At 43.7% G+C, this 25,514-nt stretch overlaps 1 protein-coding gene across 9 annotated transcripts in view; it reads left to right on the top strand.

The window, feature by feature from the left end:
- The window catches only part of AUTS2 (activator of transcription and developmental regulator AUTS2), a 761,169-nt gene that overhangs the window by 181,564 nt on the left and 554,091 nt on the right, over positions 1–25,514 (top strand). For 8 of the 9 annotated variants that reach the window (XM_066979654.1, XM_066979656.1, XM_066979658.1 and 5 more), the window contains exon 2: positions 15,125–15,334. In XM_066979654.1, coding sequence (XP_066835755.1) covers positions 15,125–15,334 — 210 coding nt within the window. Of the gene's footprint in view, positions 1–6,703; positions 6,860–15,124; positions 15,335–25,514 lie in introns of those variants that run through there. The other variant, XM_048068136.2, reaches the window with a different exon arrangement.

The raw sequence follows: 25,514 nt of genomic DNA, 5'->3' as shown, positions 1-25,514 counted from the left end.
ATTATGGTGCAGATGGCAATAATCTCTGCGTGTGAGTCTGATATCTCAGGACGCAGCAGGGTTTGGGAAATTCCCCCTCTGTTGCAGAGATGGATCATGTCCCAGAAGAATAGTGTCTGAGTGCAGGTTCTGTATCTCTCTGTACAATTGACCTGAATTTTCTTCTGGACCTTTTCTGTTCCTAAGGCCAGTGGTATGGTGGTGCTGGTGCCTCCTGGCTTTGATCCTTGCAGCTTCATTTTTTTGGAGGAGAGCACCAGAGAAGTTTGTGCAGGGCTATGCCAGCCTCATTGAGGAGGGCTGTGAGTTCTGAACCCAGGGAGGTAGCTGGGCTAAGGTGGGGGGAGCGGAGAACCGGGAAGGTTGGCAAATTCATCCATTGCGGTGTGGATTTGTCAGGGTGTGGAATAAGTTTTACCGAAGTCATCAGGAATGCAAGAAGTGAGGGGAAAATAATTCCAAATGAAGGGAAAAATAATTCTGGATGAGATAAAGACTGCAGTGGGTGGAAACCGTAAAATATTTGGCTGAAATGCTGTGTGGTCCTGTGCCTCCTCTAACAGTCCTGAGAAGGATGTCGCAGAGGGGTGGTACATCAGTGGCTGTATCCTTCTCATCCTTAGATAGGAAATGGGCAAAGAAGCAAAATGCGTTTGCTCTTCCAACAGGAAGAAATAATGGTCATGTAGGTGAGGTTTAATGCTCTCAGCAAATCTTTGCAGCTTATGTTTTTACATTATAGTCATTTTCTTGAGTCAGACATCCCTGATGTCTGTTAAGTAAACACAGAAAGCATAGATTATGAGTTAAGAGTATCGACAGCATTTCAAGTGCTATCAAAGAACATTTAATTCAGTTTAATTTTGTGATAAATCTCATGCTTAATCCTCTGGTTGCTCTGTAATCATGTCTCTATTGATCTTTTCTGAATGACTGCATGCAGTTTAATAAACTTTGCCATTAACCCGAGCTTTCTAAAGGGGGAGATTGATTCCTGTATCAAGTCCGATAGAACCAATAAGCACCTGAACATCATTAAATCTGTCTATTATAAAACATTTGCATTAAGATCAAAGTAAAAACATAGCAGTGAATTTGCAGCTTATTAGAGAGTTTGCAATCGGAAAGTCTCGGTACGTCAGTCAAAATCAGCGGTGGTTTTCAGCCTGGCTGATTCAAGCTGACACCTCCTTTCATTTCCTATTTCTCAAATCCGTCTTTCATCCTATTGAGTGACCTCCTTCCTTCCCTCTTTTCCCAGCCATAATTATATCCTTTAATGTATTCCATCTTTTTCACTCCAGGCGTTTGTTTAGTCCAGGTTCTTGAGGTCATTTTTGCCTCATAATAAAACTACAGGGTTTAAGTGTGTTGTTGGCACATTGGTTTGGATTTGTTTTCTGTCCTCGACTTCTTTTACAAGGAGTGCCTTAGGTATGCAAGATATAAAATAGAATAGGGAATGGCGCACAGGTTACAGAAGTGAAAAAATGGCCTTTTTCTTAAATTCTTCCTTTTAAGGCTTGTTCCCAGTGTTCCTCACAGGAGTTGTCTGCCACACTCCCAATGCCTGGATCCATGCGAGGACGTATGCACTGCTTGCACTGGGACTTCCTAGCGGCTGAGCTGCACCGAAGCACGACCTGAATGCCTTGTGTTGTGTGCGCGGTGGCCTTGTGAGCATCTGCACATCCCCTTGGTGCTGGGCAGGCAAATGTCCCTCCAGACACAGCGGGGCTGAGCTTTGGGGAAGTACAGCATGGCATGATACCACCTCTCCTGCGAGTTTGGTGTTTTGTCACAGCAGTGCTGCTCTTCCAGAGACGAAAGACACGGCTTCCCTGCCTGCTCTTAAGCACGCACGGGCTGGGTAGAGGAGGGAGGTGCCCGAAGGACAAGGACCTCCTCGGCACGAGGCTGGCAGGAGGCTGAGGCAGGGGAGGCTGCGGCGTCCCATGGGCCGTACCTGAGGAAGCTCGGCCTGAGCACGTTGAAGGGCAGCAGAGGCTTGGAAATGAGAGATCGACTTCACTGCCATTTCCAAAGTAAATTGATGAACAGAGCAACCCCGAGATGTTTTATGGCACGCAGCAATTGGACGCTTCTGTTCCTCACCTAGAAAATGGCTGCTTTGATCCAGGTCCGACCAGAGGGAGATGCGCTCTGTGATCCTGCATCACCTTTGCAGTGTCTCGTAGTTGTGTTTTTTTTTTCATGCATGTGCATGGTGCCCGATGCATTTACCTCATTAAGTATTTAGCATTACAAGGCACAGATGAAATAGGATGTGGTTTTACTTCCATTTTACAGGTGAGCACTGGTGCATGGAGAGGCAAAGGCCCAAATTCACAGAGCCATTTATTTCCTTTGGAAAATCAATCAATGGGAATCAAATAGTTTTAGGCCCCTGAATACCTGCTTTGTGGATTGGGGCTGTGCTTACTGGCTTCAGGTCACGGAGAGTCAGTGGAAGATCAGGAATTTCAACACGTCCCCCGGTACCCCCATTAATAACATACTGTGTCGGTCTGGCCAGCTCTAATCCTGTGCCTGATAGGGTACAAGCAGTGATAAGATCAGACAGGAGAGATTTGGATACCAGCACCAACAAGCAGCTTAGAAAACAAATCTTCAAGAGGAAAGGTTTCCTTCCAAGTGCAGACTGATTCCTGCTTAAGGTTCTAATTCTCTTCAACATATTCTGTAGCTCTCCAGAGATGCGTTGCAGAGCTTTATCTGCTTTCTGCTTCAGGCAAGTTTTTACAGAGAAACAGCAGTTCGGATGCTTTCTGCAGAAGAAATGGTTACAAGTTCAGTCAAGACAGCCTGGTATACGATAAAGTGTGGTTTGAATCTAAGTATTGCTCAAGCAGTATTATTCACAGTTTTCGTAACTCCTCGCAAGTTTGCTGGAGGCATTAGAAAGGCTCTTGACTTGAGATGCTCTGTTTTGGAGCTGTGGATCCCCTGACTGCATCCCTACCAAGTTAAATTTGTAGCTTCTGGGCTGTATAAACAAGAAATATGACAGAAATTGCTTTTCCAGTCACTGAATAGCCCTGAACATTAAATGACACTTCAGGTTTAAAAGATCTACCCACAAAGAAGCTGAAAGTTGAATATTTGCAGAAGATGTCATATTTTCAGCCACAGCACAACTGTAAATGAAATTTTCTTTTTCTCTGGTGTATGAGTTAGCTTTACAGGATCCGTGCCCTGTAATAAAACCGAAGAACATCATCATCCTTGCTTTTTCCTTTTTATATATTCACACTATCTTCTGTATCCCTTTAATACATTCTACATACAAGATAAAAGGGAAGAACTGTGTTTGCACTCCTAGGAGTGGATGAATACACCTGATGCTTTCTTTTTGGGTGATGCCAGGTAGATTTTGGAGCATCCATTGCCCTAAAGCTGAAACGAGTGCTTTGCTGCAAGGATTTGATGCATTAGCAGAAGTGGAGGAGAAGACAGAAAATGTGTGTGGCAGTTCTCCAGTGCTCTGATTCTGTGTACTTGGTATGGTGGTTTACGCCTTTGTAAAGTAACAACAAAATAATTCTGGTACTTACTTCACCTGCGTTTGTGAATGAGGACTCTTCAGATAGGAGCAACTTGCACCTGCTTTGTGAGTGGTGAGAAGGACAAGGCAGTGCTAAATCTGGTCTGTTATGTTAAGCTTTACTTCCGAGCTGCAGAGAGTGGGATTTGCCAATGATCAGCACTATACAAGAATGTAATCCCTCCGGTTTTTTGATCATCAAATTTATCTTCACTCTATCTGCTTCCTAAGGGAAGAATAAGCCAGCAAATGGAAAGGTTACTCTATATCTTAAACTTCTGTTCCTTTCTATTTTTTCAACCTGAACGCTAGCAGAAGATTTCTTTTGCAGATGGGAAGTTGAGCTGTTGTTTTTTCCTCTAATTGCACATCGTTCCTGATCCTTTTCCTAATGAAGCATGGTACAAAGATCACCTTAACTTTAGTGATGCGCTCCTCTGGTCATATCTCAGCACACTTTCTTTTTTTCTCTCTCATTCTCTCTCCTTATTTTCTAATCACTGTCCTTTCATTTTAAAATGTCTTCATCAGTCTTTTGTGTGAAGTTGTATGCTGTATGCCAAGAACAGCAATAGAGTTAAGTGGTTCCAAGGGAGGGAGAAAGAAAATCAAGAGGAATATCAGACAGCAGGAGCTTGGAAAAGAGAAAAGCCACGCTTTCAAGTAGTTCGGCTTCTTGACCCACAAGACAGAAGAGAGTTGTTTCAAAATATTCTTATTTTAAAAGCTCAATAATTATAACCCATTATCACTTGGAGATTTTTGGTTAAAAAAAAAAATCAAAATCTGCAGGTTGGAGCGTTAATCATCCAGTGTATTACATCAGAAGCTCTTCTAATCCTGTCCCTTTCTTTGCTCGTTTCTGTATTGTCTGTCAAAAGAGCTGGGCAGGAAGAGATTTTCTCCTGCTTGCTTTCATGTGCAGAGGGGAGTGTCTCTGGTTTCCCTGTGTGCCTGTAAAGCCTCATTTGTGATACAGAAATAAATAACATGTTTCCATCTCAATTCTCTCCCTATATATGGCAGTCTGTTTCCAGGCTGGTTTTACCTATGTTGTCTCAAGGTGGTTTCTTTGCATGGACTCTTGGAGATCAGATTTCTGCTCTAGACTTGAGGAACATGTGGCAGCCAAGCTGACCTCTTCTGAGGCGTCCTGACACGATGCCTTTCTGTGGTTGTGGCATTTCACTAATCGTTTTGGTAAACATACCGAGATCTTTAGAATACACAGGACTTCCTTGGTGCTCTGTTATCTTTCCTCAAGACAAGGAATCCAGAGGTTCTTGTGATCTGATTTAAAACCATAATCGATTTTTTATGAATGCTGAGTGCTGTGCTAATGAAGAGAGCGTGGAGGCTGAAGTCATCCGCTTAGCCCTAGTGCAGGAATAGGGTGGGAGTAGTCTTAGCCCACGTCCATTTATTCTAGCCCTACCGATACGGGACTACCCTTTACACATTAGATTTATTGGCTCACTAGCTCCTTGGCCCTGGTCTATGCCTGTCATTGGAAGGGCCGTTTGCACTGTGTGGCAAGGAGCACGTGTACCTGGTGAGCGGGGAGCCCACCGTCAGCTCCATGCCAAAGACCACTGCCGGGAAATGTGAGCTCAGAGCAGCCCCCCCAGTGACGCTGGCAGGATGCTGGGCAAAAATAAAGGACCGATGCTTTGGGGCATGGAATAAACAAGGTGGAAAAGGGTCATGTTCTTTGCTGAAGGAGTGGTTAAGAGCTTGGCGTAGTTTGGTTCTAAGATGGGACGTGCATTTGGGTCAGCTTATGCAGAAATTGGCTGAAAGTCATGAAAATTCTTCCCTTTTCAGGTCAGAACAAAAAGTGCAAATAGACTTGTAAAGGGAAAAGAATTCCAAAGTTTCACCGTAGAACTGAAGAGTTGCTCAGGTATTTAGAAAACCTGAAATTATTTACATTACCAGATTACATTACTCTGCATGGTACGTGATAACTGCTCAGTTGGATTCTTTCTGCCGTGAAAACTACATTCTCCAAGGAGAAAAATGTTTGTCCCTGCCACAACCTGAAGCTCACTCTTGTACTCAGGCACAGGCATCTGCACAGAACTGTTACGGTCCCAGCCTGTGCCTGTGGATGGATGCGTTTTTGCATCAAATCAAGGTTTTATTGCTGTGCGTAGCTCAGCTATGTAGAATAAAGGTGCTGTATGCAGGTGTGGAATCAGTGCTGTAAAAGTGCAACTAGTATGCTGTAGCAAAGGGAACAAATGCACCCTGGTTTGGGGAGCTGGGTAAATGCTTCTCTGTGCCTAATCTCTGATGTAGTTGAGCAGGGCGGGAGCAGTGAAGCCCTCATTAGTTGGTGTGAAGTTTTAAAGTGAGCATCTCGAGGGGCAGGTTTTCTCTCCACACCCCTCTTCTCTTTCTTTTTATTCCTCAAAGCAAATAAACACCTTGAGAATGTGGTTGTGCTGCTCGCTGGGTGTATCAAGCGCATTTATTTAAGGCCGGGCACTGTGGAAAAAGCCCAGGGCCAGAGGGAGTAGATTTCCCTTTGCTGCAAGGGGATACTTCATGAGCGGTCTTGGAGATGTAAGTTATGTAAAGCACGCTTGGGGATGAGGCTGTGGTACCGGCAGCACTCCCGTTGGGTTCAAAGCACTCTGAACCGTGACCTGAGTCCTGCCACAGCTCCTGCTTGCAGCACCATCTCTGCAGCACCTTCCCTGGATGCGTTGTGGAGTGACACAGTTGTGGGCGTGCAGAAGATGGACACTTACTGAAGATGATTTGAAAGGTTTGGGAGATTGTGGAGGAGTCAGAACACGGCAGAGGCGATTGCAGGTGCCAGTGGTGGATGCAGCTCCCCTGCTGTAGAGGCCCCTGCTGATGTTTCAGGTGGCTCATACACAAAAGAGGCAGGCACAGGTATAACGGAGACAGATGACTTAGTCAAATTTGCAGGAAAGAGGCATCCTTGGACTTTGCTAGCAATTTGTGTCAGACACAAAAAAAATCTCTGGAAAAAAACATACGGGCTTCTAGGCAGGCAGAAGCTGGGTGGAGTGAGAGCTTCGGGATCTCTTTCTTTTGGCAGGAGTACACAGGTTTCTGGCTTAATCACTCTGAACAAAATCAGCTGTGTGTACTTTGCCTTCTACAAAGCCAGGCTGCCTCAAGAAAAACAGTTTCCTGGCTCTGTAATCTAAGCTGGCGTTTCTCAGCACTTTCTCCATGCTGGCTCCAGGAATGGGTTTTTCCAAACTCTGCTTGCACGGACTTGTTATTTGGATGACTGTTTTCCGCTGTTGGAGCCTGGTATGCTGTAGTATTTTGGGTGATAAAAATGAGAAGGGGAAGCAGGGGGAGCGAATAAGGCTGAAAATGCGATGTCAGTGGATGCTTGAAAAGGATTAAATGAATGGCTATCAATTGCTGTGATATTCATTTATCTTCAGGTACGACATCAGTTTTTGCTAGCTTTGATTTAATAGGGCCTCTTTGGCTGAGCGGCTGGCATTGTAGCTTTTGATTTTAGCTAAACGTTTGTTTTGTGTAGTATCTGTAGGCTTCGTGAATAACATGAGAAATGTGTATAACTGTCCAGTTTGCTTTTCAGCGAAGTTGCTGTTTTGTAACACTGAGTGCTGTTGTTGAAATCTTGAGTAATTACATTCTGCTGTTGTAAAAGTTGGTGTGCAAGAGTGTATTTTAATCTTTTGTACTCAAATCCTTGCAGTATTTTCTTTTTAAACATGCTTTTTATCATGTCAGGGTAAAAATTTGAGTGTATGCTCATATTCAGCAGTCTCAAAACAGATAAGAACAAACTGAAATATTTTGCTAAGATCCCATGGAATGCAATGAGACTTAGACACACGTCTGTGATTGGTTTAGTTAAATGTGGGGAAATTATTCAAGTAAGACACAGAAACAATATTATGCATTGTGTAATTAATTTTAAAAGAACAACCTAGATCTGATTTGAAGGATGAAGTGTTCTAAACAGCCGAGGAACCTAGTAGGTGGATCGCAACTCACTGTACGTTTAAGAAAGGCATGATCAGTTGGTTGAACTTAAGACCAGGGACGTTTGTTTTGCTGAGTAAAAGACTTCTTTTAGATTACCGGGTTAGCTCTAGTTTCTTAGTAGAAGTAAGACACAGTTTGTTTGCGCTAAAAAGCGACTGCTATCCCACTACAACACAAAGTAGTTCAAAATCCAAGCAGAAGGGAGTTGACAGCCTTATCGTCTTTAAATAAAGCCAGGTAGAACACAGATGAAAATGTATAGCCAGGGCTGAACACATTTTGGATGATCCCATGTTTCGCTTTGCTTATAAAGCAGGCAGAGCTGTTGAAAGTTCCTCAAAGCTTTTGTCATTTTGTTTTGTTTGTTGCTTGTGTTTTTATGAATTACAATGCAGCTGTTACTGATATAATGACCTACTTTATTTCCTGAAGAGCCTGAAGTTGTTTACTCAGTGAGGTTTGCACTGGAAATGCACCCAGATGGTGCAGTTGGGTCGTGCCCTTTCCCACCTGCTGCCAGAGCTGGAGGGTGCCCAGTGAGGATTGCAGGAGGATTTCCTCTTGCTTAAGTGACTTGAAAGTAATTAGAAGCCAGTTTTACCTCTGCATCCAGTTTCATATCTAGTATGTGCCATTGAGGGTGGCCATCAAACAATGTATGTTAGAAACAGTCTTTATCTGTGTCCTTCCTAAAGCCTGATTTGCAGGAGTGCTCAGCACTCCCAGTAGCTGCTGAAATCAATGAAAGCTGTGTTTCATTAGATAAAGTGCTCTGTAGAGCTAAGTTCTTTGAAAAATCAAATCTGAGGTGCTTCCTAATGGGTGCTTAAAATTAGCAGACATTTTTGACCTGGACTTGTAGGGGCCGTGGGTTCCACCTATAAAATGGCAATAGTGCAATACCTTCATCTGGCTAAAGGGCTATAAAATAAATCAGTAATATTTGTTGAGCATCTGACACTGCAATAAGGGGCTGTATAGAAAGGCCTTGAGGAAATTAATAACCGTGCATTCAGAGGAGGGTTTGAATGGAGTGTGTGTAAACAAGTTTTAGATCCACATGTTGGACATAAAGGCGAAAACAAAATCCTGAGTGGCTGCTCATTAACTGAACACCTTCCATTCTGCACGGGGAAATAATAGCATTCGGTCATGTAATTAAAGATTGTATCGTACCGCATACATACGAGAGGGCTGAATTAAGGTGGTGGTTGCAGCCTTAATCCTGGCCTTTCATAACTTCCAAGTCCTTGACTTGGTAACCTCAATAACGTTGCTTTAATGTAGCCTTTTTGTGTGTAACTTAAATCAGCAGCACCTGAAAAGGAACCTTCTGTTTATCAATGATATTGTTAACAAATGATTTTGGGATGGCGAATCAAAGCAATCTCTTTGCTACAGAAGCTCTTTTATAAAACATATCTCAAGCAGACAGCAACTTGCTTTTCTATTGTTTTGCCTTCATCTGTAATCACCACGTACGGTCCTGCAGCCTGGTGCAGCATTTCATCTTCCGTCTGTTGCACAACCTTTTTTTTTGCCCAGCGTTGAACCACTTTGTTTTCAGATTTGAGAGATGCAGGAGGCGATGGATTGTAATTTCATGAAAACAAAGCAAATAAACAAAACAAGATGAAACCTTTCTGCAGAGGTCTAGCAACTTGACGAAATTGCTGGAATTAGTGAACGGGCTGCTCTGCCCAGAGTGGTTGACGTTGTGGCTCTCTTCACTGATCCCACATGTCCTAAAATACCATAGTTTCCACTCTTTGAGAGTCCGTTTCTCTTTTGCACAATACTTGATACCTGGCTTCCTTTCTCCCTGGTGGTGTTTTAAGAGTTTTTGTAATTTATTTCCCCCCATATGAATGCTTTTGAGGAACTATTTGTGCATTCGGAAGAAGGCACAGTGTGTTTAGCTGTCTTATCTGGAGGGAAATGAATGACTGTTATAAACACCTTCTTTTATTTTCTTATTTTGAAAGATTGCAGGGACCAATTATTGCCTTGTTTTCAGACCTCTCTGTCTTGTTGCTGCCAGAAGTAAAATAATGAAATACAAAGTTAGAGAGGGGGGCATTGAAGTATTTAAGGCATTTCCATCTATCAGCTTTAAAAATCCTCCCCAAATGTAATAGAAAGCACCGTATGAGTTGATGAGGACTGCCAAGATCTGCGGGCAGGTTTGGTAGCCCTCCGCCTGGCTTCATTTCCTATTTCCGAGGGTTTTGGTGGCTCAGGTTGTGCAGCTGCTTGCGTGCTGCTGTCAGCAGCCGGCGGTACCACTGTGAGCCGAGCCGCGGGACTTTGCTCAGCTGCGGGCCTAGCCCTCTTCACTGCTTGCAAGCTAAACTTTTGTACCAAGTTGTCTCAGCGAATATGGAGGTGCTGCTTTGGTTCTGTGCGCTGGTTCCTTCTGCTGTTGGACGAGGCGCCTTCTGAGTTGCTGAGGGTGCTTGATGTCAGGCTTGTAGGGTCTGAATAGTGCACAGGGGCAGACTGATAGGCTCAAGGTGTCTTTCCTAACTACTTGTATTTAAGTGAACGTTGGCGTTTCATGACCAATGAAACCATGAAATGACCATGAAATTTGGGTGTTTAAAAGAGGTCTCTTCTTTCATTGTACCTAACTTTATTACTGGAGTCAAGCATAAACTGTTAGGCTCAGGCACAAAGCTGTTGTGGACTAGCAAGAACCTGGGGAACAAATAATTGGAAGATGGTTGTAGCCTGATGCAGTTATTACTTATTATACTAGCCCTGCACAGCAATCGACTTCTAGGAAAAAAAATATAAATTAATACCTGGTTTCATGTTCAGTGTGAATTTGGAAAGTAAGTTCTTGCACCACTGGGATCAGGCAGGCTGTCCGTAGCGATGACTTAGGATGGCTGAGGCTTGAAATCCCTGAGCAGTGCCTGAAATTTTCACCCAGATAAGCGCCTGCGGGGTGTTTGCTACACAGTGCATTCACAGCGTTACACTTGATCAAGCATTCCTATGGAAAAATGCTTCAACGAGGGGTGGAACGGGGCTTCTGGTGTCCACATGTATTTTTTTATTTATTTATTTTTAAGTATTCGTCAGAGGAAAGGGGTCAGGAGGAGAGGGCAGCTCGCACTGGGCTGGCTCTTGGTGAGATTTGTGGGAGCGAAGGGTGTCCCCATGAAGTGGAGGGAAGCACTGCTCAGCTGCCACTGAGGATCTGGCGTGTAATTAATAAGCTGTCATGTACACAGGAGGAAGATGGACCCTCCTGAAATAAATAAGGCATAGCTGCCTGAAAGCTTAACAGTTGATGAGAATGCAGCGTGTCCTTCAAGCCTCCTACCTCTGGAAATTATCTGATGTACCCAAGGAGGCTGCTTCTCCTCCCTGCACCGAATGCAGGGCTTGGATTGGAATTGTTAATATTAATTGGGGCTGAGATGATTGCGGTGCCACCCCACCAGGCTTCGGCAGCGCTCCTGCTCGCCGACGTCGCGGCAGGAGCCCGTTCAGCACGGGTGGCTCTCCGCTGCGGCACGTACAGCGGCATCGGGCTGATTAATGTGCCCAGTAGAAAGAAAACAAATGGATTTTTTTTGATTATACGGTACACTCATAAATATTAATGCACTTTTTTATGGAATTGTATGTAATTACATATTTATACATTTAAGTCACCTTCTTGATACACTTAAGGCACTTTGTTGATGAAAGATATCTCTGAGTAAGATGGTTTTAAACCATGCCTAATATGTTTGTATGATTTATTTAATAACGTGTGGGTTTGTGTGCTGGTAGAAGAGGAGGAAAACCTACATTAAAGTTGGAATGTGCCGTTCACAGGGCATGCTGCTTAGCTTGAATCAGCTCCGTGGGTAGCTGCTGAGAAATACGTCTCGACATGAAATATTACTACATCTCCTTATCTATGTAGATAAGGTCTGTGCAGTCCTGTCACCTTAGAGTAATTACAGCTTATTACTCTAATCATGATGATGCCTGAAGTCCGTAATTAAGATTGTGCTGGCTAATGTACTAGCACACGGCATGGTACAGCTATTGTCCTGTCTAAACAACAGAAAGATAGAAATTGGATGAGGGAGAAAGGGCAGAAAGTGGGGAAGTGATTTATGCAGGGCCGCCCTCCCAGCCAAGCACCGCCTCTGCTGAACCTGCCTCCGAGAGGGCAGAACCAACTGTGCCCGTCCTCCGTGGCCTCCCTGTCCTCATTCTCCGGCTGTGCCCGGTCCTCCGTGGCCTCCCCATCCTCGTCCTCCACAGCCTCTGTGCATGCTGGAACAGCCACGGGCGGTTTGTGCCCTCAGGCATGGGGATCAGCCCAAGTGCTATTCAGGCTTGTTCTAGTGTGTCCTATCCACCTGTCTCTAAGCTTTTATTCTGTTGCGGTCCAGTCTCCAGCTGAAGAACTGGGGGGGGAAAAAAAATATATCTATATAGTACTTTTTTTTTAGGCACTAAATCGTGTATCTGTTGCACGCAATGAGAGGCTCTACCTTACAATTCAATAATACGAGGTTTTGACCCTGTAATTTTCTCTGCAGCAATGTCAGCTGGTGAAAAGCAGCTGGCAGTTCTGGAGGAACTTGGTTGTCTAAACACCAGTCTCTGTCTAAATTTCATAGTAAAGCCATCCACCAAAGTACTTACAGCCAGTTTTCAGGATCAGAATGGCGAGCTTTGTATTTACGGAGCTCCCTTTCTTCCCTTTGGCCATGAGCGGAGCAGGCATCGTACTTTCTGGAGATTTCTGCAAATTGTTCCTTCTGACTTGGAAGGTGCATCTTTCATAGAGATTGCGGAAGGCTTTGTGATGTTGGTGTTGCTCTTTGTTGCAGGTAGGTATATATGCTGATTTGCTCATCCCAATTCTTAAGTGAGCCAAACTTTGCTTTAGGTTTATGTGAACTATCATGAAACTTTATGAAATTATTGGTGGGGTTGGCTACAACATGGGAGTCTTATGGAGAAGGTTGTCCTGGATATGCCTATAGTCTTCTGCAAAGTTTGACCTATCCTGCACCCTTTGTAAAGCTAATGGGAGCTAGTAATTTCTTGATGGCAGTGTTATCCCCGTTAGACGTTTTATAAGCTTCTGGAAACCTGCCACTGTTTCATTTAGATCCTTAGCTGCAGGAAAAAAAAAAAAATCCCACAAAAGCTATTTAATCATTACAGGGAATATATATATATATTTTTTTTCCCAGAAAGTTTTTTTTTTTTAACTCCTTCAACCTTTCACATTTAAAGTGAATCCTCTTAATAGCATTTCTGTCTTGAAATATGAGCTATGTTTGAACAGAAGTCCTGTGCTGGTATAATGTGCTATTCATAAAGCACTGGATTTTTTGATACTGATCTGAAGAAAATAATTGTAGCAGCGCAGTAATAATTATCTTAAGGCGTGTATCTGTTCTCTGATGAAATACCTCCTTGTTTCAATGTGGGGCACTGGACAAGATGTAATTCCGGTGCTTTTTTCTGCCTGGAAGTTGCTGTGTGGGAAGGGCAGCTTCCCTCACTTTTTTTAGGGACGTGGTTTAGTGGTTGGTACTGGTGGTGGGGGGGATAGTTGGACCAGATGATCTTGGAGGCTTTTTCCAACCTTAATGATTCTGTGATTCTATGATTCATGTCACCTCACAGCAGGACGGGGCTGAGCACCATCTGGGTGAGGTGCTCTACGCCAGGTGTGCCGGAGGTCAGCGGCTCCACGTAGCTGCTGTTGCTGCTCTTTTGATGAAGAGCTGGAGAAATCAGTACTGCAGGGTGTGAGAACTTGCCTTCATGCATGGAGGGCGTGTATGTAAATCTAAAACCTTTCTGGGAAGGGAGACAGGAGGAGTGCTCCAAAAAGTCATTCTTCTGTTGTTACTTTGCCTTGGGCTTGTGCGGCAGGATCTCCTGCCCTGTGCGCAGTGCTTTTTGCAAGTAGGTCTCAGAGCACGTGATGAAGACCAGTGCTAGTGCTGATTCCTTTTTAATAGCTGGAGCAACCAGAGAAGAGACGTGGCATTCTGGAAGTACTGATCCTGCTTTATACCTACGGATACTAGAGATCTTTTTATGAACTTGGATAAGGCTCCTGATTTTTCTGTTATGAATAACACTGTGAAGAAAAGCTTAGGATATTTCCCATGGTGTTTTGGGCAAAGAAAAGTTAGAATGAGAGTCTTACAGCTTCTGTTCCTTACTCCCGTTAATGCTTGTAAAATTATTCTTTTTATCTACTATCAAATTTGAACATTGACTGTCTTCAGTTTAATTAATCATCTCACTGGTTTTAGTTATGAATTTTGTGAAGCTCTTGTGCATTTGGGGAGCATTCTTTAATTAAAGCCAAACTGATTTTTGCTCTTAGCCATGTTTTTTGCATTGAAATGAGGCATAATTTGAATTATATTCTCCTGAACCTGAGTCTCAATGTGACACAGGGACCAGTCGACCAATTTCTCTCTCCCAGCTTGTCCTGCTCTCAGGTACAATATTAAGTGACAAACAGAAGCATGGAGGCTTATAAGATCCCACCGTACTTTATGGTAGGATATGGAGAGTTTTAGTCAAAGCTGCCAGGCACATTAGTAGAGAATACTTAGAGTATTAGGCTATTTAAACAATATGTCATTAAGTAGGAATACTGTAGTATTGTTGAAGTCCTTGGAGTAGATGGGATTCAGCAGATTGTATTCATTAAGTGCCCAGTTTGTGTTGTAACTTCCACCTTTCCAGTACCTTCTAATTCTTCTCTCCCAAGGACCCGTCAGCCTCCAATTCTTCTGTTTTCCTCTGCCATTGATTTTGTGTTATTGGAAAACTTGTTTTCAAGTAACATTTATTTAAAACAACAACAAAAGAATTCAGTGTTGCAGGGTGTCAGTAAGAAAATACAGTAACTGTAGGCTAAGTGACAAAACTTGTGCTTTTGACTTGAGTGCTCTTTATAGACTGACTGATTCTGGAGTTGAAAGAGAGGTCAGTTACAAAGTTTTCAAATACAAACATGAGGTTTTTTTTTCCCTGAGATTTGGAAGTCTTCTACTTAGTTCAGGCTTGAGGAGAAGTCCACAGAAGTCAATTGAGATTCATTGGCTCTAATGGGCTTTAGGTCAGCTCTTGCCATGTCCTGTCAAATACAAGAAATAAGTCAAAAGAAATGTGAAAGGCCAAGGCTTGTTTAAATCAAAGGCAATTGTTAATTCAAACATTATAAACATATGCTGTCTTCTAAATGCAAGCTCACTTGATACATGAGATGCCTGAGAATTATGAGGTTCATGGTATGAAATCTAAAGGAGTTACACATCTGTGCACTCACTTAATCTTACAGATCTTATTTAGTGTTTGGCTATCTTTTGATTACCTGGGCACCAGTGAAGACTTTTTTTTTTCTTTTTCTTGTGGCTGTTGCATTGCCTTGAGAGTGCTTAGATAGTCACCTGGAAATTGCTGCCTCGAGCTGCTGCGTAAAAATGCGGACCAGATGTGAGCCATATCTTAATCACTGTGTTTTTCTTCTCTTCCTTCCCCTGTTCCCTCCCTCTGCAGAAGGACGTAGCTCTGAAGCCTCAGGAACGCGTGGAGAAGCGACAGAATCCTCTAGCCAAGAAGAAACGGGAAGCACTTACCAATGGGTTGTCGTACCTGCCAAAAAAGAACAGACTTCACCACCACCAGTACAACTCGGACCGAGAAAATGATCGTAATCTTTGTCAGCACCTTGGGAAAAGGAAGAAATTACCGAAGGGCCTCAGACAGGTGGGAGAGAAGTTATCTGTTGCGGGGAGGGAGGGCTTTGGCTGTTGGCCCATGGTATGTAGAAGCAGATTTCTCGTTTTGTGGGATCGCTGGTTTGTTTTGACCTCTTTGAAGTTGTTGTACTGTTTGGCTCTCAGGTGCCACATTGTGCTAACTCCTGGTACAAGAAGTGATTAACCAAGCGGGAAAGAAAGCGGCTTGTTGATGCTAGAGCTGAGCTGATTAATGAATGCCCAAAGGTTGGAAAGGGCTCCACATAGGCTGGCTGCGAGACTGTCAGGGCAAACAAATGTGGTGTGTGCGCTACATTGCTGTGGCAACTCTGTGCTATAAACACGCCTTCTTGTCTTTAGTCTATACACACAGAAGGATACGACCCTCTCTGAACATCAAGGGCAAGGTGAAAGAATTGTGAGACAGGCAGCTGTTAATTAAGACAAAACTCTAAGGCTGATTACAGGTGCAAGGAGCTCATTAGTAGGATGTCAGTGGTACCAGTGTGAGCTCTTTTGGGTTACTAATCACCCACCTGTAAGCAAGAACTTCCTACCTTCCCAACACTGGCGATATCTTACAGCTACAGCTGAGGTGTATATGTGACAAGTGGGCACGTAACATCCACTATTACAAAGCTTGATGCTGGAAATTTTGGTCTCTTATTCAGGACTGGTCAGCGTTGTGTTTCTTGTGCTCTTAAAAAAAAAAAAAAAGAAAAGAAAAACGTGGCAAATTTAATTCCTCTGAGAATAATTGTCATGTTTTGCTTTTTTGATGAGTAAATATTGATGTCTCTTGTGTATTAGTTATATACAGAAGACTAAATTAGAGCTTGGGCATTTTAAGTATAGCGTGTTCCCGTATGGTCATTTGGCTCATTCTCTGCAAAACTGAAGTCTAAAGTAACAATAAAGAGGCCATCTTTGGCCTAAATTTGAATGATATCAATGGGTCTTCATCCAAAATTTATGCATTTAATGGAGATAGTTGATACTCTTTGAATGAGTCTTCATCTTTGGTAGGAGAAAGCCAAACATTGCTTTGCAGAGAAATTTATAGACAATAGTGAGAATTTACTGCTTCTCTTTGTGTAAGAGCAAGGAAATGGAAAAAACTTTGAGAAGGATGACTTCGTTGACTTACGTTCAACTTTGATAATCAGTCACAGAAGCTGGTAAAAGGTTTTTCATATTTTTTGAGCATATTGTGCATATAAACTAAAACAAGAGATTATAGCAAACTTCAGCTGTGCAAGCGAATTGTAAAATGCCTATTCTATGCTCCCAATCCTGTTAAAGATATTTCTGCTAATTTTAATTTATTTTTAGTTTGTATTTCTAAGGGATGTTGGGAAACTGTTGTAGAGATTTGATGCAATGACTATAGGTAGTTATTGAAGGTTGCTCTGTTCCCTTGACTGTTTTCTGTGTTCACCTATGCATTCTTCACTCTGTTCCTTTTCAGTATGTCAAATGGTAAATATATCTGCTTTGTGCAGTAGGAACTGGCCTTCGGAAAAGCTGACTTTTTGCACTATTTGATTCCCCTGGCATAGCCTACTGTCAGGTGAAACCTTTCTGCCTGGTACTTAAGCAATGAAGGAATCAGCCAAGCTGCTGATGGAGGTTATTTGTGAGGTTATGTTTTTAAGAATAAATATACACTGGCTTGGAAGGTATTGAGTTGACAAATGTCATGGAAAATGGTTTTCCTTTTAGCTGATAAATCTGAGTACTCTGCTTAATTCCTGAGGGATAAGGCTGAGAGGAAATAAAATATCTTGTTCAATATAAACTTAATACGTTTGGTAGGGGTACAGCTCCTTAGATAAGAACATTTGAGTCTCACAAACAGTTTAGGTGCTGACAAATCCAAATGGCTTTGGCACTTAGACTCAGGGAAAAAAAGATGTCATGGAAAAGACTATAAAGCTTATTTGAAAAGACACACCCACAACCTTTATATATATTTATGGTAAGTATTTTCTGTCTTTTCTTTAAAGACAACTGGCAGAGACCCTGAAAAGAGGAGGAGAATGATGAGTTCTGAGAATGATTTATTTCCTCTGATAATGTAACATCTTTCCTCTGAGAATGACTCTCAGCCATGTTCTTGCTTGGAAGTAAAGTTGCTTGTCAAGGTTGTCAGATGAGAACGAGTCAAGAACAGGACCCTCTGCTGTTTTGTGCTTGGCAAAGTAGGCAGGTCTAAAGCCAATCTAAATTTAGTAAGCTTCTGGCTATATATGGGAACTTTGCCATAATAAGGCTCTGTATTTTAGATGTAAGCAATGTATCTTGCTCCCATTGTCCCCAGAGAAATCCTGCATTGTCACATGTGAGCATTATGCTTGGGTAGCAGGATGTAATCTCAGTGCCGTCACTTGCATTCCTGTGGTGGCACACAGCCTGGGCTGTGGTCTGTCCCTCTTGGGGAACGTTTTATACCTGGAGATCTTGTTTGTCGTTCTACCAGTAGTTAACAGTCCTGTCTGATACGCCTTTCTGTGAAATCTGTTATCTGCTGGCAGTAACTCTCAGATGCAGGATTTAGAGTATGAAGCTCCCTCATCAAACAGATTTAGCTGAAGTCGGCTATTGGAAGGACTGCTAATTAGTTTTCAGAGAAAACCCTTGCAGTATTCATGCAGGTATTTATCCAGCTATGCTGAAATGCCTACAGGTTTATTGAAATCCAGAAAATGTGAAACTATAGGTTAATTAAGGCTCATATTTTACTAGCAAGAAGACTTTTGAACTCTGTTTTGTGAGCTTTTATAAATGTACTTATTGAATGCCTCAAGGAAAGTTTAGTTAGTGTTAAGCAAACATAAGACTCATCAGAATATTTCTCCAGCATTTTCAATTTAATTTCCTTTACATTAATTGGTAGATGGTGTGTTATTATGTATTTTCTTTTAAAAAAATCACGTGGAAACACTGAAGTGAACATTGTTAAATTAGAAAAAGGGTGACACAAAATTTTAATGGTTTTTAATGCGGTGGTGTTCCTCAAGGTTGGAGCAGAATGGGCTGTGCTTGGAAACACCAAATGTGATTGCAGCAGGTGAGATGAGTGTTTTGATAGCGGGAGGGAAGGTTCAGTTTTCTTTATTTGGTGGGTGCGTGTTTTAGAAAGAAGAGAAGATGCTGACTTTTGCTGCCTCTGCCATTTCCTCCGTTGCCTTTTTTTTTTTTATCGCCTCTGCTGGGAGATTCATATACCTTGTTGTGGAAGAGGATTGTCTTTGGCCTGTGCTTGTACATCAGTGATCAGTGTGCAGGGCCCGTGGTGCGTTAGCTGGCTTATGTACTAGCTTTACATAGGAGACCAATGCTGCAGGGCTCTATCCTAACCGGTGGAATCCCAAACCACTTGCGGAGAGTCGAGTCCCGATCCCAGACATGGTGTGAGCGCAAGGAAGGGGACAGACTGGTGGGAAGGGGCAGAAAATGAGTAAAGGCAGGAAAAGTGGTGATGGGGAGATGATGATGATGATTTAGGAGGTAAATTTTAATGAGATAAGGGAAGATGGGAAGAACAGCAGAAGAAAACCCATACATTTCTGAATCTGACAGTCATCAACTACAAGCGTTATGAACTGTGCATTAGCTTTAACCTCGTAGTCCATTACGTGAATCAATTAAAGGGGAGGGAGGGAGGGAAGTATTGAAGCTTTTCCTTCTCAGAATCAAATCCAAGATGCCTTTAGCAGTCTGGCCCTCAATCTATACATCTGAAGTTTGAGACTGCTGAGGCTTGATGGCTGATCTGGATGGCTGCTCTCCTCCCGTCACCGCTGCCTGCAAACATAGTGTCGCTAATTGTTCCGGATTTAGTTGCAGCACACTTGTCCTCTGGTGCCCGTGCGCTTCAGTAGTGCAGCGAACCCCTGGTGCCGAGGGTGAAACGGGCGTTGCATGAGCCGCATCTAATCACGCGTGCGGTCAGGAATGGCTTTTGCACGTCCTTAGACAAGCCTGTACATGACAGGTAATGAGCGCGAAGCAGGAGGTGGGTGCGAGCGGTGCGGTTTGTGGTGACACTGGTCGGGAGCTGAGCAGATGGGTTTGATTGTCACCGGCAGCGCGATTCCAGGGAGAGCTGACTGTGGTGACAAGCGATTTACAATGTGCTATTTACAGTTTGGGTTTGCAGTCTCTCAATGACATCTGAGTGCTCTTTAGCAACTGCTTTCATTACTGCTTTTCTAAGAGCTGCTAATTGAAAATGAAATTGTGGGTGGGCTTTGGGAGTGAAATAGCAGCTACAAGTATTACAGGCAACCATGTAGAACTGTTTAATTTCTTTTGACTCCCAACTTGCAGCTTTGTGCAGCAGCAAGGGAAAAAACGCACATACATTGGTACAGTTCGAGGTCAGATACCTTGGAAATACCATATAAAACATGCACGCACCCATAATGAGTGACAAAAGCTTGAGTCTCCATTTACACAGCTGCTGTGATTTGGGGTTACTTCGCCAGCAGTCAGTGGATTTAAGTGACTAAAACTGCTGAAGATCAGGAAAGAACTTGGGTAGGACAGCAGAGGGGTTTGCAAGCTGGGCTGCATGCATTTGGGCTGGTTGGAGCTGAAGAAAACAGTGCTACTGATGTGCAGGGCATGGGGCGCACACCCAAGGACTGGTGTCAGCTCGGCATAAGGTCAGCAGCAGCACTGCCGTGCAGGAGTGGAAACTGAGATGATGTTTAATTCCATCTTGTTTGTGAAGAGTGGTTATTTTTTATTTCAAGCACCAGCACAGCCACTTTGAAATTACTAGGTTTGCTGTTTGTGTTGCAACCTACACAGCATGGTTTGATATGTGCAAGTGTTGCCAAAAGGTTGAAGAAACCCAAAGCAAATGTCACAAGCCACAGGGTTTTGCAGGAGTGCTGTTCTAATGACACTTTGTCTGCAGAGCGTTGGTTTCGTGTCATTCAAGGGCAACGTTGATTTGGATTTGCCAATCTACCTTATTAAAGGCATTTCATTTGAAAATTTAACTATGAAATTATGGAAACAATCAAATTATAGAAAGGGCAATGTTCTGGTAACCGTGCTTTGGAGTTGCATAGGCGGTGTGAGTGGATGAAATGATGTGGGAGGAGGTGCTCCTGTGATGAAGGGAAACTTGTAGAGCTGTTGAGAGCAGCAAAGGTGTTGTAGGATGGAAGAGGAAGAGCGTTGGTGGGGGGTGGGTGAGGTGTGGGCACAGCAGAGCTGTGCTTGAGCCCAGGCTGAGCAGCATGGGGTTTCAGAGGGGTTTTATGGAAAATGTGCCCAGAGAGGTGCCTGTTGGGTGAGGTGACTCTGCCCATGTCTGCTGGCTCAGTATTACCCAGCCCATCGTTGTGCTGGGATCAAGCTGAGTGCTCCCTACCAGCCTGCAGCTCCGTCACCCTTGCAGGGACGTCATGCTTTACTTCACCTGTGCTAGGTGTGTGGGTGTCTGCGTGTGAGAGGACGTGTGGGCCACAGCTCGACTGCTGCTCGGTTTCCCCCTCGGAAACTGCTGTCAGTTCAAACAGTGCCTGAAGTACAAGCGTTTTGTGATTCTCAGCTGCTGCTTGCTTCTGCTCAGAGGCCACACAAATCTCCAGCTGCACTTAACCTGCAGTCGCTGTATCCAGCACATCATCTGTGAAGGCATCCAGCTGCTCGAAGGCGTCCAAACAACTTCTGGGCCCTGATAAAATAGAAGTGAGCTCAGTGAGTGCAGAAAGGGTTGTTGGCCTCTGGAGAAAGGACTCAAATTGTCTTGCTTTGTGAGCCTGTTCTGCACTGCGCCTCCCCCCAGGTTTAGTGAAGCTCCTGAAGAGGCCCCATAGATTCCTTGAAAAAGCGCACACACGTGACGTGAGATCCAGAGCTGCTCACAAGACTGAGCGAGGGATGACAGGATGCCGCTAATGTCTCCCGAGCGGCGTGATGAGCCGTGCTTCGTGGCACGCCGAAGCAAACACCTGCGCTCATTGATCAGCCGCTCCGAGGAACTGCCACTTCACTGAAGATCTGCCTGCAGTGACGTGTCACAGGCATTGCCCCCCCTTATAATCACCAGTTTCACCTGCAATTTTTCAATAAGCTATTGAATTACACCTCTCTAAATGATACACTGCAAATCCAGCAGGTCCTAATTGCTAATGATGGTTCTGGAAGACTTTCATTTGACTGTAATTAGGTTTGCAAGCAATCAGCTGCCCTTATCAGAATTGAAAACACATATAATGTAAAATGCAGGCTGGTGGGAGAGGAGCGTTTTCTTAAAAGGAGGAGGGAAGAGGAAGATGTTTTATTAGCAGAAGCTGTGACATATTTTAACACCTTGAAAACATCATGTGTGAAATTAATTCTGTTCAGTATTATACCATCTGGCAATGTTATTGTTCTGTATATATTGCTATGTAAAGTGCGCTTCCTTCATCTGGGTACGAGCTTGTGTTTGAAATTGTAATCGTGAGTCAAATTGATTACTAAGGATGTTATCCCTGCTAGATAGGTTAAAAATACACATTGGGAAATACCATGGACTCAAAATGGCTTCTCTGTGGAAAGTTTCACTTGCAGGGCAGATGCCTCTGGAAGAAAAGGGCCCTGTTTTCCTCATGTGCATGAGTATCTGTGCTCAGAGGGGAGAGGAACTGTATCCTGGTATTGTTTATTGAATCTGGATTAGAAAATGCCTGTGTCTTTGACTCAGTCCTGTGATAATTGTTTAATAATACACTATTGTTTTGATCCTATCTGTATGCTCCTGCATTAAACATCCTGCTCAGGGCCTCTGATGGGAGCTAACAAGCACAAGCTGCTTGCATCTTCAGGCTGTGGTGTAGGCACAAAGTCCTGCTCTGTAGGCACAGAAGAGTGTATGCGTGAAGCCTGGCCACAATCTGGTGTCTGCCTACTCTGGCTGAAATATCAGCGGTTTGGTAGGGTGGATGGTCTCTTAAGCAAGTCTTGGATGTGCGTGTTCATTCCTGATGTGGTCACAGGTGTAACTACCATCTAGAGTAACACTCTCCGGATAGAGCTTGTGCAGCTAAGAAGGGGTGTGGAAGACCTTAGGTCGTGTCTGGCAATAAGTGGTGGAATACTACTCTCTCCCATGTTCCTCTGAAGCCCGTGGTGTGAGCCGATTGCACCTGGGATGTGGCAGAAGGGTTTCTCTGCTCATCTGCTTTCCTCTCCCATCGTAGTTGTGTTGCGGGTGATCAGGCTTGCAAGAAAATGAGCGATGTTGGCATGTTTTTATTTCTAATGCAAATTTCACCACTGATTTGCGATCCATCCTGCTGCATCTCACTTTGTATTTTGGCTCTGGCTTATGCAGCTGTGAAGCAGAGCTGCCAGGGGGACCTCACGGGGTGTGACCGGGTTGTCCCTGCGAGGTGGGGGCTTGGGGACAGGCTGCCACCACCCTGCCACAGCCCAGGTAGGGCTGCCAGGAGAAGGGACCGCTTTGTGCACCACTCGCTCCCCACATTGAATGTAGCAGGAACTCCCAGCAAATTCCAAACTGGGAAAAAAAAAAAAAGATTAGAAGCAGTGGCTTTTTAGGTTAACCTAATTATGTTAATCAATTAGGTATCTTGAGAATAATAGTGCAAAAAAGAGGAAAAAAAAATTACTGTGCATGGAGCAGTTATTGTCTCCCAGGATCATCTTTTTCCTTTTAATGTTAGCACCCTACTTTAATTGAAAACTTAAATGATTATTAAATGTGCTGTATTGGGAAGTTAACCATATTTTAAATGTATGATGCAATCAATTGCTGTCTTGAAAATTCCTAAACGTGTTACCGAGAAGGAATTAGTCAAAAAATTAATTTTGACTGAGGCTGCTTGGAGATAGATTAGACTCTAGTTTAAGTGATGGTTGAATTTGTTATTTAGACAGTGTAATAAAGTGACCATATTGAATTAAAAATATGTCTTGGGGCATGTAGAAGGAAAAATATATGTATATGTACACATACATACACACTTGGTGTTATCCAAATAGCTTGAATCCAAGGCAAGGCTTCTGACCCTGTAGATTTGCCTGCCTATTAACGGGAAGCACAGCAGTTCATCTTCAGGTTGGTAGTGAAAAGAGCCAAGTGTTGAAGAGATGTTGCTTATCTCCTTTTTCCCCACAAACTCTGTGCTCCTAGAGGGAGGAGGTGTCAGAGTGACACATTTAACTGTGGTGCAAGCACAGGGGCCTAGGGGTGGTGGGGCAGCCTTGGGAGGGGTCAGGCCCCAGCGTGGTGCTTGAAGACCAATACGGCACTTGTAGCACAGTTCTGGCTCCATAGCGCTGTAACTCTTTGTCATGGGCACGGATCTAGGCTGTGTGTTTGGAAAATTAGGTGATTCCTTGAATTATGGAAGCAGGATGCTTCCCTGTCTCTTTGTAAGCAGAGGGTAATGCCGCTTTTGCAACCGGCCTGTTACCGCCTCTCTGAAGAGGAGGGAGGCTGTGGCTTCCCTAGGCCTGAACAGCAGCTTTTCAGCTGAGATGTGTGAGCAGCAGAAGTAAATGGAAGTGTGAGTGGCAGCGTTACCCACGGCCTGGTGAGCTAAAGCTGCGTGAGGTACGGGTATGGAGCTTGCGCAGTGGCTTGTGCGGCCTGCAGGGCCTGCGGCACCATCCCAGAGCTGGAGCCATGGCCATGCAGGTGAGTGTGGATTGCGAACCATCCTGCTGCTTGTTTCATTTCAGCAAAAACAACCTCTGCGTGTGAACCTAAAGCTCAGAACAATGATTCTTCCAAGCCCCAAGGAGACTATTCTCTGCTTTCTGTAGACTCGCAAGTCAGAATTTTGCATTTTTATAAAATTAAGGCATTTTTTTTGTTTGTACCAAAGCCCACTGAAATGGAACAAACCTTTTGAGTTCCCCTTTCCTGTGTTTGACCCTTTTTCATAGTTAATGAACCACGTTTGCTGGAACAGCCTCAGTTCTGTTTGTTATTAGCAAAGGTGTGACATAGCTTCAATTTTTATGCTGAGCTCACTGTACCCTTTAATAATTCAAAGGGATGTTTTGAATCAGCTGCATTGCCGGTTAAGAACACACTGTGGCCATTACTACACAAGGCCATAGACTCGTAAAACAGATAAAACAAACTTGTCCTTTTGTCCTGACCTTTCCAAAGAACAATTTTCTCTGCTCAATGTTTTAATACAGTGAGGTTATGAGAGTGCAAATGAGATACCCTTATGCAAAGTTACTGTTGCTAAAGCAAAAAAAACCACACATTTGAATAGGAGATCAACTGCAAATGTTGCTGCAGTTTTGCAAGTGATGCTGTTGGATATTTGCCTCCAAGATTGGTAGGACCATACCGGCTCCATACCAGCTATGTCAAAATACATACTTCTGATGTATTTATAATTCTGCATTATTTAATAAGAAGTCATTGTGGGATATGGTTCAGGATTGTCCTTCTGTATTGTAACATTTATGGAAAGATTGTACAAGTGTGTCACCCCAACTTGAACAGGCGTCCTTGAAGAAGTCCTCCTCTTGTATCCCCTGTGGACAGCATACAAGCATGTTCTTAGCCAGAGTTGCTTTCCTGATCTCTGTTTTCTTGCACTGCTGACCTCTGTGAGTAGTTGTGGCAAACTGCTTTCAAGAAAACTGACTTCTATGCTTTCTCCCGTTAACAAATTGCTGTTACAGTGTAATCACAGTTCCTCCTAGCATGGAAGACACTAGAAGAAAGCTACTCTTTTAGTCTAACAAAATGAAGAAGTAGAAAAAGCATGATACCCTTTCTAAATCTGTCCTGGGTGTGCTGCTGTCCTGTCCTGTAACATCAGTGAGGCACAAGATCTATTTAAGGTAAAGGAAAAGTTTGGCAGACGATACCATGGGCATAAACTGGCATAAATCAGTGCTAGTGGGAAGTTAAGCTTCCAACCCAAGGTCTGGTGAGATCCTGCAAGTAGCCGCGGCAGAAGCAAGCAGGGTAATGGCAGGTTTGCAGGCACGAGTTGATTAGGATTACACACAAAAGGCAAACTGTATGTCAGGAGGCTCTCGGGCAGCAGGGAGCTGAATATCTGGCCTCAGAGCTCCTGCATCCTGTCTGCCTGCTCGCCTTCAGCTGGTGCAGTTACAACTAGCCAGAGGAACCTGCCTGCTGCAGAAACAAGCATCATGTTGATGGTGAATTCCCTCCACCATGT

This window comes from Anser cygnoides, chromosome 18 (assembly GCF_040182565.1).
Source record: "Anser cygnoides isolate HZ-2024a breed goose chromosome 18, Taihu_goose_T2T_genome, whole genome shotgun sequence".
Classification (NCBI taxonomy): domain Eukaryota; kingdom Metazoa; phylum Chordata; class Aves; order Anseriformes; family Anatidae; genus Anser; species Anser cygnoides.
This window is presented reverse-complemented; position numbering and strand designations above follow the sequence as displayed.